The sequence below is a fragment of the Pseudophryne corroboree genome, chromosome 11, assembly GCF_028390025.1.
Source record: "Pseudophryne corroboree isolate aPseCor3 chromosome 11, aPseCor3.hap2, whole genome shotgun sequence".
Taxonomy (NCBI): Eukaryota; Metazoa; Chordata; class Amphibia; order Anura; family Myobatrachidae; genus Pseudophryne; species Pseudophryne corroboree.
In genome coordinates, this window is record NC_086454.1 from 112,335,656 (window position 1) to 112,352,946 (window position 17,291).

Consider the following 17,291-nt stretch of genomic DNA (forward strand, 5'->3'; position numbering starts at 1 on the left):
CTCTACATCTGTTTCCAATACTTAATATCGGATTGTGTGTCCTGACGAGTTCTTTACTAAACTTTCATATTGCAAATTTAAGAAAAAATAATTAATCACATCCACATTAATCCTGCAGATTGTGATAAATAGGGCTGCATATCTACTTCATATATAATACCAGTCCAGAACATACTGTACTGGGTAAATATCATATGAAATCCCCTGTCTGTATGGATAAGAACATTTGCAGACATTCACCAGTGATTATTGTGCAATAGTTTTGCATAATTTAATGCTGGAAGCCTTTCTCACCCCCAACTCATTATACCTCTCCCCTCACTACACTAAGCTACAGTGTCCATTGAGTCTCCTACTTGCATCCCTGTGTCTTTTCTTGCTGCTGCTGACTGAGCTCCGACTACAGTGTACTTCCTGTTCACATGACACATCCAGGGACAGACGGCCAAGAACACAAGGTACGCATCTGTCAGTGTCACCCATGGCTTCTGTTGGCCGCCAGTGCCTCCTGGTCCCAGCCGGCGCCGCTGACTTAAAATCTCTGTCTCCTCCGCTCCACTTGCCTCGCCAGTCCCGCCTCTCCAGGCCAATGCAATCTGTTGCCTATCGGCCTTTGCATGTCAGCAGCACGGTGTCGGGCTCGACGAGTGGCAGTTCTGGCCTAGTGTGTTGTGCAGTGGCAGCTCCTGGTGTCTCCAGCTCCTCCCCTCTGCTGCCCGCACACAGCCATGGCCACTGATTCTCTGACAGCCCCTACCGGGCCGAGTACACTGAGAGGGACTGCGCCTTCTGCAAGAAGTGCGGGGACAGCATCACCACAGAGTTGCTGACGCTGGCCATCATGGAGCAGGTACGATGTCCCGGATCCTCACATCTACATACATGTAGCATGTCCTCACCATAGCTCCATCCATATAAATAAAGGATAATAATAATAATAATAATCTATATGTGTATAGCAGGGGAGCTAGCCCTTTATCCCATGTGCCAGTGTGTCCGACCCTGTCTGATAGGGTTGGGTTGGATATGCCACTGTCGGGATGCTGGTGGTCAGAATACCGACCATGGCATTCCGATGATCAGAATCCACTGCTGTTGCCCTCTCCCTGGTGTCTTCCACTGCTGTCACCCACTCTCTGTCACTCTCTCCCTGTCACCCCAATGCTCTCTCCCTGGCATCACCCTCACCCTGTCACCCAATCACTGGCGTCACCTCACTGCTGTCACCTTCTCCATGTCATCCAATGCTGTTTCCCTGTCATCCTCTCCTTGGCAGTACCCTCACCATGTCACCTACTCCCTGGCTTCACCCTTACTTTGTGACCTCACTGTTGTCACCCTCTCCCTGTTACCCAATGTTGTCTCCCTCTCCCTGGCATCGCTCTCATCCACTCGTGTCACCCTCTCCCTGTAACCCACTGCTGTCACCCTGTCCCTGGCATCGAACACTGCTGTCATCCTCTCAGTGGCATCAGTGCCACCACTGCCTTCTCCAACCCTGGAATGCTAGCTGACCGCTGCTGCCTCCTGAGAGTAGCTCACGGACAGCCCAAGGCATGTACCTCAGTCACACTGCCCATAGAGAGAGCGCGGACTGTGGGGTGAGGTGAGCGGGAAGCCAGGGAGTGAAAGCCTTGGGACAGGGTTGCATGCTGTGGGTGCCATTTTGCTGCAAGGCAAGCATGCTGCCCTCCTGCTGCTGAGAGCAGAGGCCACCAGCGCAACCTAGTTTGTCACCTACTGTCTGCTTCTGCAACCGCTTCCCACTATAACAGTGTCGGGCCTGGGAGGAGATTTGCAGGGCCTAAATCCACTGGGACTCCTTACCCCTCCTTAATCCTACAGCTGGTTGCTACCTACATTGCCTCCCCAGTCACCTATCTCCCTGTCAACCCTGTTGCCCCAATCACCTATCTCCCTGTCACTCTTGCCTCCTCAGTTACCTACTATCTCTTTCACCCACTATCTCTCTGTACCCTTGGGAGAACTATTGTGTGGCCACGCCCCTTCCTTGTGAGACCACACCCCTTTTGCTAAGGCGCTTGCTGTCCCTTTATAAAATGTATCCAATTAAGGGGCGCCAAACTCTAGATTCGCTTACCAATAAAATTACGCTTGGGCCGGCCCTGGACACATTCAAGTGTCCATCAGTGCAAAAGGCACACCCCCACAATCAGAGGCAGGCCTCTATTAGCTCCCTTTCTGTGCAGCTTTACCGCCCATGGTGTGGCCCCGCTTCCACCTTTGCAAAGCAGTATCTGACTGTAGAACTGAGGTAGAGCTTTTGCTGCCTCATTTCTCATTTTCCTGCATCTCCAGAGATCTCCACAAAGCTGGTGAGTGTTAGCTATAAATAGGTTTACAATAAGTAAAGAAGATGTTTATTCTTAGTGTTATTCTAACGGTTTTTATATAAAATCTCTGGAGTTTAACAGGGAGTCTGCCTCCCCTGTCTACCCTGACTGCACGTCCCTGGAACGTATGAATAAAAGCAAATTACACTTCTACATGATTCAGAGGCGGATGATATGCCGATGTTTGGATGTTTGTGTAGTTGGGCAATGTTTTTTGCACTATGCATACATCCAAGTCGCACTGTACAAGCATCCTGATGGTTTACCAATGATGTTCACAGTAACATTTGGATGCAGAGTGATTGACAATCATTTTGCATTTATGGGATGCAGTTGCAATAGCCCTGGCAGCCATAGGGCATCGCTGTACAAATTCCTGCAGCATTAGAATACATTAGAGTTACGCTTTGTACAAAGGTGCAGTCACAACTGTACTTTTGCCTTCCTCTGAATCAGGCCCTCAATCTCAAGGAAACAATTCTGGGCCATGTGACTGGGCAGATTTCAGGGAGGGAATGTAATAGGGGGTGAAAATCAGAAAGTGATTTTGTGCGTTTTCTGCTTTTTTTAATGTGACAAACATTTATACAGCAAAATCAACCTGTCATCAGCCAAGGAGGGTACAGACTGCAGGGTCGGTGCAAGGTCTCTCTGCACTCTAGGAAGAGCTTCACTCTATCACCCCCTAACCTGCAAGCTCACCATTACCACATCCCATATATACCAACAACGGCATTCCAACCACTATAATGCCAACATTTTGTATGAAATTAATTAACCCTACCCCTTCCTCTTCCCCTAACCCCGCCCCCCACAGCCTAAGCCTAAAGACCCATACACACTAGACGAGAATGTAAAAGATATCTCTCAGAAGGGCCAATATGAGCGAGATCTTTTACAATCTCATCAAGTATGTACACTCAGTGTCATTAACTTTGCGCGCTCCCGTGCATCATTACCAACCCTCTCCCATGTACAGACGAGGCAGATCCTCGTTAACGATAGCCATGCTGCAGATGCATCCCTGCGTATGGTATGCCGACGTTCAGAATATTAGTTTGCCAGGGAGGGTAAGGGTCAAGGCCCATACACACTTAACGAGTCCCTGCTGACGCCGATATTGCATACACACTTACCGATGCCAGCGGGGAAGGGAGCGACGCTGATGAGGGGACTCGGGAGCTGCTCTGAGCTGTGTACACGCAGAACACAGAGCCAGAAGGTTTGAAGAAGAGACAGCAACGCAAGCCACGGAGTACTCATGGGCCCTAGGGGTGGGGTCACTGTGGGGCATACTGGGGAGGGAGGTAGGACCATATTGAAGGGGTTCTGTGTGACATACATTGGGACTCGTTTAGTGTGTATGGGCCTTAACCCTAACCCTCCCTGGCATACTAATATTCTTAACGTCGGCATACCTATGTTTTCTATGTTTCATGATATGTAACCCAGTTATAGCAAATGTAGACCCTCGCAGGCTTATTTCACTCACCACGCTTCGGTCAAGGTCCCTCATTCTGTTACCACTGCACACGGCACAGTTTACTGTTCACAATCGTAGCCCAGGTGAATGGCAAATCAAACAAAAGTTGAAAAATATGTGAAAAAAACTTTTTGAACCTGTTGACCTTTTTTACTGTCAACCTTAAGCACTGTCTACTTTTAACCGTCGACCTTTTGATCCTGTCATTCTAATGCATGTCGACTATATTGTATCAGCCTATTGACTGTGTATCTTGACCATGTTAATCTGTCATCCGAATACCAGTTCTTATATAAAATGCAGCTAATACCTGACTTTGCTGTGCCATCACAGAAGCAATTCCTAGTGAAAGCCTAGTACAGACATTTGTATTTTGTACATAACTCTCATGAGGAAACATAAGCAACATTGGGGGCAATTCCAAGTTGATCGCAGCAGGAAAGTTTTTAGCAGTTGGGCAAAACCATGTGCACTGCAGGGGAGGCAGATATAACATGTGCAGAGAGAGTTAGATGTGGGTGGGTTATTTTGTTTCTGTGCAGGGTAAATACTGGCTGCTTTATTTTTACACTGCAATTTAGATTGCAGATTGAACACACCCACCCAAATCTAACTCTCTCTGCACATGTTATATCTGCCCCCCCCTGCAGTGCACATGGTTTTGCCCAACTGCTAACAAAATCCCATTGTATTTTTATGGTTCATTTGTAAAGTTACTCCTGTGTTTTACAAATGTCTTAGAACATTAATGAACAAAGATGTTGCAGTGATTTATTTGTTTGTAATTTTTAATTTTTTTATCTATTTTGATTATATAGCTTGTTTGGCAAGTAGTGGACGACAATATAAGGTATGTTTTTTCATTATTGTTATAATATTTATTGCTTATAAAAAAAGTAATAAAAATACAGTATGGAAATATGTATAAAGTTTTTTATTTAAGATGTGTTATAAAGTTTTAATGGTACAGTACTCGATATCATTAAATTTATGCTGTATGCATAATTAGTGTAAAATAACATTGTAAACAATCAAGCACAGCTGGTATAGTGGTTAGTGTTACTGCCTCATAGCACTGAGGTTTTGGATTCAACTTGCACTATAGCTAAATGTGGAGTTTGTATGTTCTCCCTGTGTTGTGTAGGATTCCTCCCACAATTCAAAAACATTCTAGTAGATTAGTTGGTTCCTGACAAAAAAAGAACCTAATGTATATTTGTGTGTGTGCAAATGGTAGAGAATATAGACTGCAAAATACTCTGCGACTGTAAAGCTATGCCTCCCAAATTTGAGAATGTCCAAGGATGGACATCTTTTTGCACCAGAGGAGTGCGCCCAAAACTAAGGGTCGTGGCCTCACAATAAGGAGTGTGGTTTCATGCCAAGGTGGCGGGACCTCATGGCAAGTTCCGCAATTGCTCTGAGCTGCTGGCCATGCCCCTTTACCTCTCTGCCAGTGAATAGACACTGCATGCATGCTCACAGCATTTATTTACACTGCTCTGCTACGCAGAGCAGCAAGTGAGAGATGGTCTCCCAACTGCCCAACCCCGCGGGAAACTGCGGGAAAAACGTGGACTGCCCCACCAAAAACGAGACATGGTAAGGCACTGCAGAATTATGTGGGCCCTATATAAATAATAAAAACGCTTTATAGAAACAGAGCATGAAAGTCTGCAGGCTGTATTAAAAAAAAGTTGGTTCTGTCTGTGGGGGATGCATTTTGCATCCCGATGGACAGGATGCCGGCGATCATGTGATCGACGTGGAATCCCAACACCACTCGGGAGACTGGTACCAAAAGACCAACAGCCGACATCCTGAAGGTAAGTATCAGGGTCACTATTAGGGTTAGGGCCCGGGAGTATTAGGCACTAGGGGGTTAGGGTTAGGCATTAGAGGAGAGTTAGCTCTAGCTGCCAGCCCCTGAGGGTTAGAGTTGGGGAGGGGGGTAAAAATGCTTACCCCCTCTGATGTTGGGATCTTCAATGTTGGGATGCGGCATCCCGACAACCCAGATTGTATACCAAAACCGTCTTTAGCAGCGGGAATTCTAACCCCTCTAAATTGATAAAACATAACTATTTGACAAAGGACCAGCTCAGGATAAGTTTTTAATGGTTCTAAAATTAAAAGTCAATAAATAAACATTCAATACTAATTATTTAACAAACTCAGTTCCACTCCCAGTTTTTTTAAAGTATTACCACGAATTCTACAAAAACTATCCTATATAATAAAAGACTAACACAGCTCCTCACATTTATGGGGGGAATTCAACTGTTTAGCTCACTAGATGACAATGGTCCTAATACAGACCTGATCGCTGCTGAGCGTTTTCACACAGCAGCCGATCAGGTCTGAACTACACATGCGCCAGCATCACAGTGCGCCGGTGCATGCCAGATAGGCAACGGCTGTCTCAGCCCTGCGATCACCTCTGCCTGATTGACAGGCAGAGGCAGTCGCTGGGCGGGAGGCGGTGGACCAGTGGTGTTTGGTCACCATTTAGGGGGCGCGGTCCGGACAACGCAGGCATGCCTGGACCATTGGGGTGGCGGGCCGCAGTGGCTGCGTGATATCACACGCAGCCACTTCGACCCTCACAGCGACGAGCAGGAGCTGCGCTGGCAGGGAGCTACTCCTAAAGTACAGAAGCATCAATGCTGTGCAATGCTTTTGTACTTGTGCGGCAACGACCAGCACAGATACGTGGAGATCTGAATGCAGGCATGGCCAGGCACTTGGAGGGTGGATGTCTGACGTCAATTCCGGGACCTTCATCGCTGGATCCATCGCACTGGGTAAGTAGGTGCAGGGCTACTCTTGTTCTGCACAAAACTTTTTTTAGCATAGCAGGGCTGCACAAGCAATCTAAGCCCTGCTATGCTAAAATACACTCCCCCATAGGCGGCGTCTAGTTGATTGCACAAGCAGCAAAAAGTTGCTACGTGCGATCAACTCGGAATGACCCCCATTATCTCCTGCCTTTGCAAAACCTACCACAACAGAAACCTAAGGACTTTGTAGTAAGTTCAGGATTTCTGAAACATTATTATTATTATTTTTTTCTGAAATTACCACAATCGTAACCTGTATATTATTCTTATTAAGTGTTTTGCTAATTAAGCTTTGGAAATATTTTTTCAGATTAAATACACCTTTAACTACTTGCCTGGCATGGTCGTATCAGATGTGTCCACTCCAGAAAGTGCTTTATTTGACCTGGTTGCACAGGATGTGACCAGTCAGATAGACAGTGTGTGCAGCTGCAGGGAAATTAAATTTGCTGCTGCTGCTCTCAGGGGACTCGGAGGTCCCTTGGCATCCCTGCATTTCCCTCCAGTGTTGGCCGTGATGATGATCACTGCTGATCAGTTAGCACGGCAGGGCCCACCATCCGGCGTCTGCAGACAATAGCAGTCGCTGGAGAAGTGGAAATTAACCCCCCAAGTGCCTCCTGTGTACCTGGTGGCTGTCAAAAATGAATGTCGCGATGGTCGCAATAGTTCCGCTGGTGTCAACCGATGTTCAAAATAAAAAACTATTTTTTTGCAAAATAAAATCATTCTGGATAAGATTAAATACATGTTCTATATCTAATTCACTCCTAAAAAAAACATGACAATTTCTGAGCGGTTTTGGGAAATAACATTTTGTCAGTTAAGTGGTTAATGTAGCATATTCTCTGATTCTTACTGAGCTTGTGCCTGTGTTGTTCATGCTACCTGTTTTGTTGAAATATTAATAATTCAGTAGGTAGGTATAAGCTAAGGGCTACCTAGTGTCTTTTCACTGAATTCCTCTTCCTGGTGGCAGTTACCTTGCCTAATTAACTACACGTACTGAAGTAACCATACTGTAAGTCACTGGTGGCAGTTTTCAGATTGATGTACAGTATCTGAAGAATTGGCTAGCCAGTCTCGACAACTTGGTGGCGAGCAGTGGGCTATTTTTTTTTTTTTATAAAAAAACTTAAGTGAATTTATGTTGTGTGAGTCCTGAGAGATTCTACACTGGAATTTACCAGAGAATTACGCGCAAAGATTATGATATATTAAACCCTGGTTTTACCCAGTTGCTAACTTTTTGGGTTTGTTAACAAACTTCAATAACCCCCATAGGGCCTTATTCAGAGATAGATGCAGCTGCTGCGTTTGCATGCAGCAGGCCTGTCCATCGGGTCTGCGCACGAGCACTGGCCATAGTGAGTGACCCTTCACCATGCGGCTGCAAAGTGATTGACAGCGGCGGCTTTTGGGGGAGGGAGGGGAATTTAATGCAGGGTTTTGCGGGCTTGGTCTGGACAACGCAGGTGTGTCCTGACCATTTTCGGGGGTGGCTGCCTAAAGGTACATGCAGCCTCTGAGGAAAAAAATTAAGCTGGACCGTCTGCCAGCAAAGTCAGGCTGCACAGAAAGATGTCAACCTCAAATTGATACGTTCACAATTAAATTGCAAATGCATCACAGGGCAGCTCATCACACATGCTGGGTGGCCTTGCCCTGTGCTGGGCAGCCCCCAGCATATGAACAGATGGATGCAGATCTAGGTGCAAATAACCCCCATAGTGTTGTGCATTCTGTACACCCCCTTCCCCCTTTTTTCTCTTGTTTTTCTTGATATTTTATTTGGCAAAATGTGATATCCACAATGTCTGAATATCCAGATGCAGGCAAACACCAGTTCCAGGTCAGAGGACCATCTGACACTTGACGCTCTGCCACAGATACTAGGCAGTGGTCAGATTACTCTACTAGTCCTAGTGACAATATTGACTTGGATAAGTATTAAGTATAGTACTTGCAGACTGCCCTCAAATATGTGAAGGATACAGACAATGTGTTACCACTGCAGCTGGTACAAAAGTTCCATGCAGAACGCCAAGCAGCTATAGAACATGAGGCTACCAGAGAGGAATAACAGGCTGGGTGCCTATACCAGCTAGAGCTAGCTAGGCTCAACAGTCAGTCTGCAGTCAGAGTCCCAAGTACGAACAGACCTAGGTATGACCAGTTCCCGGTACTGAAGAAGGATGGTGAATTTGATACATTCTTCAGGGTCTTTGAAAGGACTTGAGGACAGATTGCACAGGACCCCAGTCAGTGGGCAAGCTATTTAACCCCTGGAATGAGACAGAGCATTTTGGAAGTGATTGCTGACCATCTCCAGGAACTGGATGGCAATTATACTGCTGTTAACCAAGCTTTGTTGAAGCATTTCAATATCACTCCTGAGGCATACAGAGAGAAATTCAGAGGCTTACCACATAGTGCCTCTGATACATATTCTGGAGTTGTAGCTCAGTTGACAAACCTATTCCATCAGTGGTTTGAGGGGGTGGAGGTGACAGAATATGCCAAACTCAAGGACTCAATTATCCAAGAGCAGTCAGGTAGGACACCAAGTTGCACTTGGGTTATTGGACACAGATGTGGACCTGACTCTCGTACATTCAGCACTAGTGGTCCCCAGAGAAGATTATCCCAGGGAAGACTATTGCTGTGTGGGGAGTGGGTAGGGTGCACCCTGTAGTGCCTATGGCCCGAGTGTATCTCGATTAGGGAGTTGGAAATGACATAGGGTTGCTAAACAATTTACCTGCCACAGTACTGTTGGGGACTGATCTGGGAAGTTATGTCATGATATGATACAAGCTAAACCTGCTTTTCCTCAGGTGACCCCTGTTGACCAGCACAGCATAAGTGCAAAATATAATACCTGATGTTAATAATGATGGTAATGTTTCTGCTTTAGAATATAACTCCTTGCAGAATCTAGTCAGTCAAAATGCATGTCATAATAAAAAGCTATGTGGTGTTCAGTTAGCAGATAATATTGAAGATGCACCATTATCAGGGGATTGGTGAATACTGTATTCAATAAGGTGTCCAATGCAACCCCTGTTTCTCTGACGTCCTAGTGGATGCTGGGACTCCGTCAGGACCATGGGGATTAGCGGCTCCGCAGGAGACAGGGCACAAAAATAAAAGCTTTAGGACTAGGTGGTGTGCACTGGCTCCTCCCCCTATGACCCTCCTCCAAGCCTCAGTTAGGTTTTTGTGCCCGTCCGAGCAGGGTGCAATCTAGGTGGCTCTCCTAAAGAGCTGCTTAGAAAAAGTTATTAGGTTTTTTATTTTCAGTGAGTCCTGCTGGCAACAGGCTCACTGCAACGAGGGACTTAGGGGAGAAGAAGTGAACTCACCTGCGTGCAGGATGGATTGGCTTCTTAGGCTACTGGACACCATTAGCTCCAGAGGGATCGAACACAGGCCCAGCCATGGAGTCCGGTCCCGGAGCCGCGCCGCCGACCCCCTTGCAGATGCCGAAAAGTGAAGAGGTCCAGAAACCGGCGGCAGAAGACTTTTCAGTCTTCATGAGGTAGCGCACAGCACTGCAGCTGTGCGCCATTGTTGTCAGCACACTTCACACCAGCGGTCACTGAGGGTGCAGGGCGCTGGGGGGGGGCGCCCTGGGCAGCAATGATAATACCTTGTTCTGGCTAAAAATACATCACATATAGCCCCTGGGGCTATATGGATGTATTTAACCCCTGCCAGGTCTCACAAACACCGGGAGAAGAGCCCGCCGAAATAGGGGGCGGGGCCTATCTCCTCAGCACACAGCGCCATTTTCCTGCACAGCTCCGCTGCGAGGAAGGCTCCCAGGACTCTCCCCTGCACTGCACTACAGAAACAGGGTAAAAAAACAGAGAGGGGGGGCACTTTTTTGGCGATATTGATATATTAAGCTGCTATAAAGGAAACAACACTTCTGTAGGGTTGTTCCTATATATTTATAGCGCTTGGGTGTGTGCTGGCAAACTCTCCCTCTGTCTCCCCAAAGAGCTAGTGGGGTCCTGTCTTCGATAAGAGCATTCCCTGTGTGTCTGCTGTGTGTCGGTACGTGTGTGTCGACATGTATGAGGACGATGCTGATGTGGAGGCGGAGCAATTGCCGGTAATGGTGATGTCACGCCCTAGGGAGTCGACACCGGAATGGATGGCTTTGTTTATGGAATTACGTGATAATGTCAAAAACGCCCTTTACCTCAGTCGGTCGACACAGACCCAGACACGGACACCGAATCTAGTGTCGACGGTGAAGAAACAAACGTATTTTCCAGTAGGGCCACACGTTATATGATCACGGCAATGAAGGAGGCTTTGCATATCTCTGATACTGCAAGTACCACAAAAAGGGGTATTATGTGGGGTCTGAAAAAACTACCTGTAGTTTTTCCTGAATCAGAGGAATTGAATGAAGTGTGTGATGAAGCGTGGGTTAACCCCGATAGAAAACTGCTAATTTCAAAGAAGTTATTGGCATTATATCCTTTCCCGCCAGAGGTTAGGGCGCGCTGGGAAACACCCCCTAGGGTGGATAAGGCACTCACACGCTTATCAAAACAAGTGGCGTTACCGTCTCCTGAAACGGCCGCCCTCAAGGATCCAGCTGATAGGAGGCTGGAAACTACCCTGAAAAGTATATACACTCATACTGGTGTTATACTGCGACCAGCCATCGCCTCTGCATGGATGTGCAGTGCTGGGGTGGTTTGGTCGGATTCCCTGACTGAAAATATTGATACCCTGGATAGGGACAGTATTTTATTGACTATAGAGCAATTAAAGGATGCTTTTCTTTATATGCGAGATGCTCAGAGGGATATTTGCACTCTGGCATCGAGAGTAAGTGCGATGTCCATATCTGCCAGAAGAAGTTTATGGACGCGACAGTGGTCAGGTGATGCGGATTCCAAACGGCATATGGAAGTATTGCCGTATAAAGGGGAGGAATTTATTTGGGGTCGGTCTATCGGATTTGGTGGCCACGGCAACAGCCGGGAAATCCACCTTTTTACCTTAGGTCCCCTCCCAACAGAAAAAGACACCGTCTTTTCAGCCGCAGTCCTTTCGTTCCTATAAGAACAAGGGGCAAAAGGACAGTCATATCTTCCCCGAGGCAAAGGAAAGGGTAAGAGAGTGCACCAAGCAGCTCCCTCCCAGGAGCAGAAGCCCTCCCCGGCTTCTGCAAAGCCCTCAGCATGACGTTGGGGCTTTACAAGCGGACTCAGGGGCGGTGGGGGGTCGACTCAAGAATTTCAGCGCACAGTGGGCTCACTCACAGGTGGACCCCTGGATCCTGCAGGTAGTATCTCAGGGTTACAGGTTGGAATTCGAGAAGTCTCCCCCTCGCCGGTTCCTAAAGTCTGCTCTGCCAACGTCTCCCTCAGACAGGGCGACGGTATTGGAAGCCATTCACAAGCTGTATTCTCAGCAGGTGATAGTCAAGGTACCCCTCCTACAACAGGGAAAGGGGTATTATTCCACACTATTTGTGGTACCGAAGCCGGACGGCTCGGTAAGACCTATTCTAAATCTGAAATCTTTGAACCTGTACATACAAAAATTCAAGTTCAAGATGGAGTCACTCAGAGCAGTGATAGCGAATCTGGAAGAAGGGGACTTTATGGTGTCCCTGGACATCAAGGATGCTTACCTGCATGTCCCAATTTGCCCTTCACATCAAGGGTACCTCAGGTTCGTGGTGCAAAACTGTCATTATCAGTTTCAGACGCTGCCGTTTGGATTGTCCACGGCACCTCGGGTCTTTACCAAGGTAATGGCCGAAATGATGTTTCTTCTGCAAAGAAAAGGCGTATTAATTATCCCTTACTTGGACGATCTCCTGATAAGGGCAAGGTCCAGAGAACAGCTGGGGGACGTAGTAGCACTAACCCAAGTAGTGCTGCAACAGCACGGGTGGATTCTGAATTTTCCAAAATCTCAATTGACCCCGACGACACGTCTGCTGTTCCTGGGAATGATTCTGGACACGGTTCAGAAAAAGGTGTTTCTTCCGGAGGAGAAAGCCAGGGAGTTATCCGAACTTGTCAGGAACCTCCTAAAACCAGGAAAAGTGTCTGTGCATCAATGCACAAGAGTCCTGGGAAAAATGGTGGCTTCTTACGAAGCGATTCCATTCGGCAGATTCCACGCACGAACTTTTCAGTGGGATCTGCTGGACAAATGGTCCGAATCGCATCTGCAGATGCATCAGCGGATAACTTTGTCTCCACGGACAAGGGTGTCTCTTCTGTGGTGGTTGCAGAGTGCTCATCTGTTAGAGGGCCGCAGATTCGGCATACAGGACTGGGTCCTGGTGACCACGGATGCCAGTCTGAGAGGCTGGGGAGCGGTCACACAGGGAAGAAACTTCCAGGGAGTGTGGTCAAGCCTGGAGATGTCTCTTCACATAAATATACTGGAGCTAAGAGCGATTTACAATGCTCTAAGCCTGGCAAAACCCCTGCTTCAGGGTCAGCCGGTGTTGATCCAGTCGGACAACATCACGGCAGTCGCCCACGTAAACAGACAGGGCGGCACAAGAAGCAGGAGGGCAATGGCAGAAGCTGCAAGGATTCTTCGCTGGGCGGAAGATCATGTGATAGCACTGTCAGCAGTGTTCATTCCGGGAGTGGACAACTGGGAAGCGGACTTCCTCAGCAGACACGATCTACACCCGGGAGAGTGGGGACTTCATCCAGAAGTCTTCCACATGATTGTGAACCGTTGGGAAAAACCAAAGGTGGATATGATGGCGTCCCGCCTCAACAAAAAACTGGACAGGTATTGCGCCAGGTCAAGAGACCCTCAGGCAATAGCTGTGGACGCTCTGGTAACACCGTGGGTGTTCCAGTCAGTGTATGTGTTTCCTCCTCTGCCTCTCATACCAAAAGTACTGAGAATTATACGGCAAAGGGGAGTAAGAACGATACTCGTGGCTCCGGATTGGCCAAGAAGAACTTGGTACCCGGAACTTCAGGAGATGCTCACGGAAGATCCGTGGCCTCTACCTCTAAGACGGGACCTGCTTCAGCAGGGACCGTGTCTATTCCAAGACTTACCGCGGCTGCGTTTGACGGCATGGCGGTTGAACGCCGAATTCTAAGGGAAAAAGGCATTCCGGAAGAGGTCATCCCTACCCTGGTAAAAGCCAGGAAGGAGGTGACTGCACAACATTATCACCGCATTTGGAGAAAATATGTTGCGTGGTGTGAGGCCAGGAAGGCCCCGACGGAGGAATTTCAACTGGGTCGATTCCTACATTTCCTGCAAACAGGATTGTCTATGGGCCTCAAATTAGGGTCCATTAAGGTTCAAATTTCGGCCCTGTCGATTTTCTTCCAGAAAGAATTGGCTTCAGTTCCTGAAGTCCAGACTTTTGTAAAAGGAGTACTACATATACAGCCCCCGGTTGTGCCCCCAGTGGCTCCGTGGGATCTTAATGTAGTTTTGGATTTTCTCAAATCCCATTGGTTTGAGCCACTCAAATCGGTGGATTTGAAATATCTTACATGGAAAGTAACCATGCTACTGGCCCTGGCTTCAGCCAGGAGAGTGTCAGAATTGGCGGCTTTATCGTATAAATGCCCATATCTGATTTTCCATTCGGACAGGGCAGAACTGCGGACGCGTCCTCAGTTTCTGCCTAAGGTGGTTTCAGCGTTTCACCTGAACCAGCCTATTGTGGTGCCTGCGGCTACTAGCGATTTGGAGGATTCCAAGTTGCTGGACGTTGTCAGGGCATTGAAAATATATATTTCAAGGACGGCTGGAGTCAGAAAATCTGACTCGCTGTTTATACTGTATGCACCCAACAAGCTGGGTGCTCCTGCTTCTAAGCAGACGATTGCTCGTTGGATTTGTAGCACAATTCAACTTGCACATTCTGTGGCAGGCCTGCCACAGCCTAAATCTATCAAGGCCCATTCCACAAGGAAGGTGGGCTCATCTTGGGCGGCTGCCCGAGGGGTCTCGGCATTACAACTCTGCCGAGCAGCTACGTGGTCGGGGGAGAACACGTTTGTAAAATTCTACAAATTTGATACCCTGGCTAAAGAGGACCTGGAGTTCTCTCATTCGGTGCTGCAGAGTCATCCGCACTCTCCCGCCCGTTTGGGAGCTTTGGTATAATCCCCATGGTCCTGACGGAGTCCCAGCATCCACTAGGACGTCAGAGAAAATAAGATTTTACTTACCGATAAATCTATTTCTCGTAGTCTGTAGTGGATGCTGGGCGCCCATCCCAAGTGTGGATTGTCTGCAATACTTGTACATAGTTATTGTTACAGAAAAATCGGGTTGTTATTGTTGTGAGCCGTCTGTTCAGAGGCTCCTACGTTTGTCATACTGTTAACTGGGTTCAGATCACAAGTTGTACGGTGTGATTGGTGTGGCTGGTATGAGTCTTACCCGGGATTCAAAATCCTTCCTTATTGTGTACGCTCGTCCGGGCACAGTATCCTAACTGAGGCTTGGAGGAGGGTCATAGGGGGAGGAGCCAGTGCACACCACCTAGTCCTAAAGCTTTTATTTTTGTGCCCTGTCTCCTGCGGAGCCGCTAATCCCCATGGTCCTGACGGAGTCCCAGCATCCACTACAGACTACGAGAAATAGATTTATCGGTAAGTAAAATCTTATTTTTAGCAGTAATGAACAGAGCCGCAGCACAGAAGGGCTGTGCATTAAACCCTGCAAACGTAGGCGGTGGCTCACTAGAAACTAATCTCCCTCTACCCCCTTCCTCCCTGTAGAAGTTCAGATACTATTTTGGGGGCGGGTGGACCATATCCTGCTTTGCTTACCCACACTGATCAGCTAGTCAGAATTGGTGCATTCAAATCGAACAGCAAACTGACCCTAGCTTAGCAGCTGCGAAAGGGTGGATCAGCCAAGCAGGCCTAGAAGGGAAATTAGAAAGGATTTTTTTATGCTGGACTTTTATTTCATGAGCAAAATGTCCTAGATGCACATGAAGAGGAGGGTCCTAGCAGACAGCTGGTTGTCCCCAAGACCTACAGTATAGAGAAAGGTTGCTGAAGATAGCACATGAAATTTCCTTATCAGGACACTTTGAGGTTAAAAGAACCAAAACTTGTTTGAGACACAATTTTTTTCTGGCCAGACATGGAAGCTGATGTAGCCAACTCTGTTGCTCATGCCATGCATGCCATTTACAGTAGTAGGGAAGTCTTGTGATGTGGTTTGGGCCCATCTCGTTCCTTTGCCAGTCATGTCAGAACCATTTGAATAGGTTGCAGTAGATATTTTGAGGATCCTACTGTAGCTATCCCCAGTAGCTCTGAGAAAGAGTCTGACTGTGGTGGATTATGCTACCTGGAAACCAGAAGCTGTAGCCCTCTCTTCCATTCATGCAGACAAGGTGACTGATGCCCTTATAACCATTTTCTCCAGGGTGGTGTTCCCAAAGGAAATGTTAACTGAACACTTTATGTCTAACTTCATGCAGAGTCTCTGTAAAAAGATGCAAGTGGACTGCCTCATCATCTCAGCAGACAAATAGATTATGTGATTGCTTTCATAGCACCTTGAAACAAATGTTGTGGACTTTTGTGGAGTCCCAGAGAAGAGCCTGGGTTATGTTCCTGCCACACCTCCTCTTTGTAGAGTATAAGGTACCTCAGGAATCCTCTAGCTTCTCACACTTTTAACTCCTATATGGGCATCGGGAGTGCAGCCCCTTGGATTTGATTAGGGAAGAGTGGGAAGGAAAATTGATCACCCCTGAAATGTCAGTGGTACACTCTGAGGTGCAATTTAGAGTGAAATTGCAGTCCCTAATGGGAATGGCACAGAGCACCCTGAAGGCTGCACATCAAAACAAAAACTGTGGTATGGCTGCAGCGTAAGACAGTGGATCTTTTGAGGTTGAGCAAAGGATCCTGATTCTGATACTTCTGTGGCAGAATAAGTTACAGCCTGCCTGGGAGGGCCCCTACACCATAGTAGAGTCCATCAATTATGTAAATTATGTAGTTGCCAAGGAGGAGGGGTGTAAAAGGCAAAAGGTGTGCCACATAAACATACTTAAAACTTAGCATGTCAGGGGAACTTATGTGTTAGCTGTATGTAGCTTGCCTGAAAATGAACAGGAACCCAACCCTTTGAAAGATCTGGCAGCTGCTGCTAAAGACAGGGGATCCCTGGTAGATGTCCTCTGCAGTGAGGAGCTATCTGAGGTGCAGTTAGAACAGCTAGCTGACACGCTACAGCCCTACCAGTACCATTTCACAGGGAAGCCTGGGAAAACACACTTGGGTGTAAATTTACTAAGATGGAAGTTCTATTTAAGATGGGATGTTGCCCATAGCAACCAATTAGATTCTACTTCTCATTTATCTAGCACCTTCTAGAATACAATATCTGGAATGTGATTGGTTGCTATGGGCAACATTCCATCTTAAATAGAACTCCCATCTTTGTAAATTTACCCCTTGGTCACACATCAGTTTAACACAGGTCAGCAGACACCCTCAGACAGACAGCATATCGTACTTCCCTAGAAGTGCTGAAAGCAGTAAGAAAGGAAATTGATCAGATGTTTCAGCTAGGTTTGATTCAAAAGTTTCAGAGTGCTTGGGTTCTCCT

At 47.3% G+C, this 17,291-nt stretch overlaps 1 protein-coding gene across 1 annotated transcript in view; it reads left to right on the top strand.

Moving 5' to 3' along the window:
* Positions 1-17,291, top strand: part of LOC134969044 (mucin-2-like) — a 695,488-nt gene that overhangs the window by 506,205 nt on the left and 171,992 nt on the right. Inside the window, exon 32 of the mRNA XM_063944753.1 lies at positions 4,656-4,687. Within this exon, the coding sequence (XP_063800823.1) occupies positions 4,656-4,687 (32 nt within the window). The remainder of the gene's footprint in view (positions 1-4,655; positions 4,688-17,291) is intronic.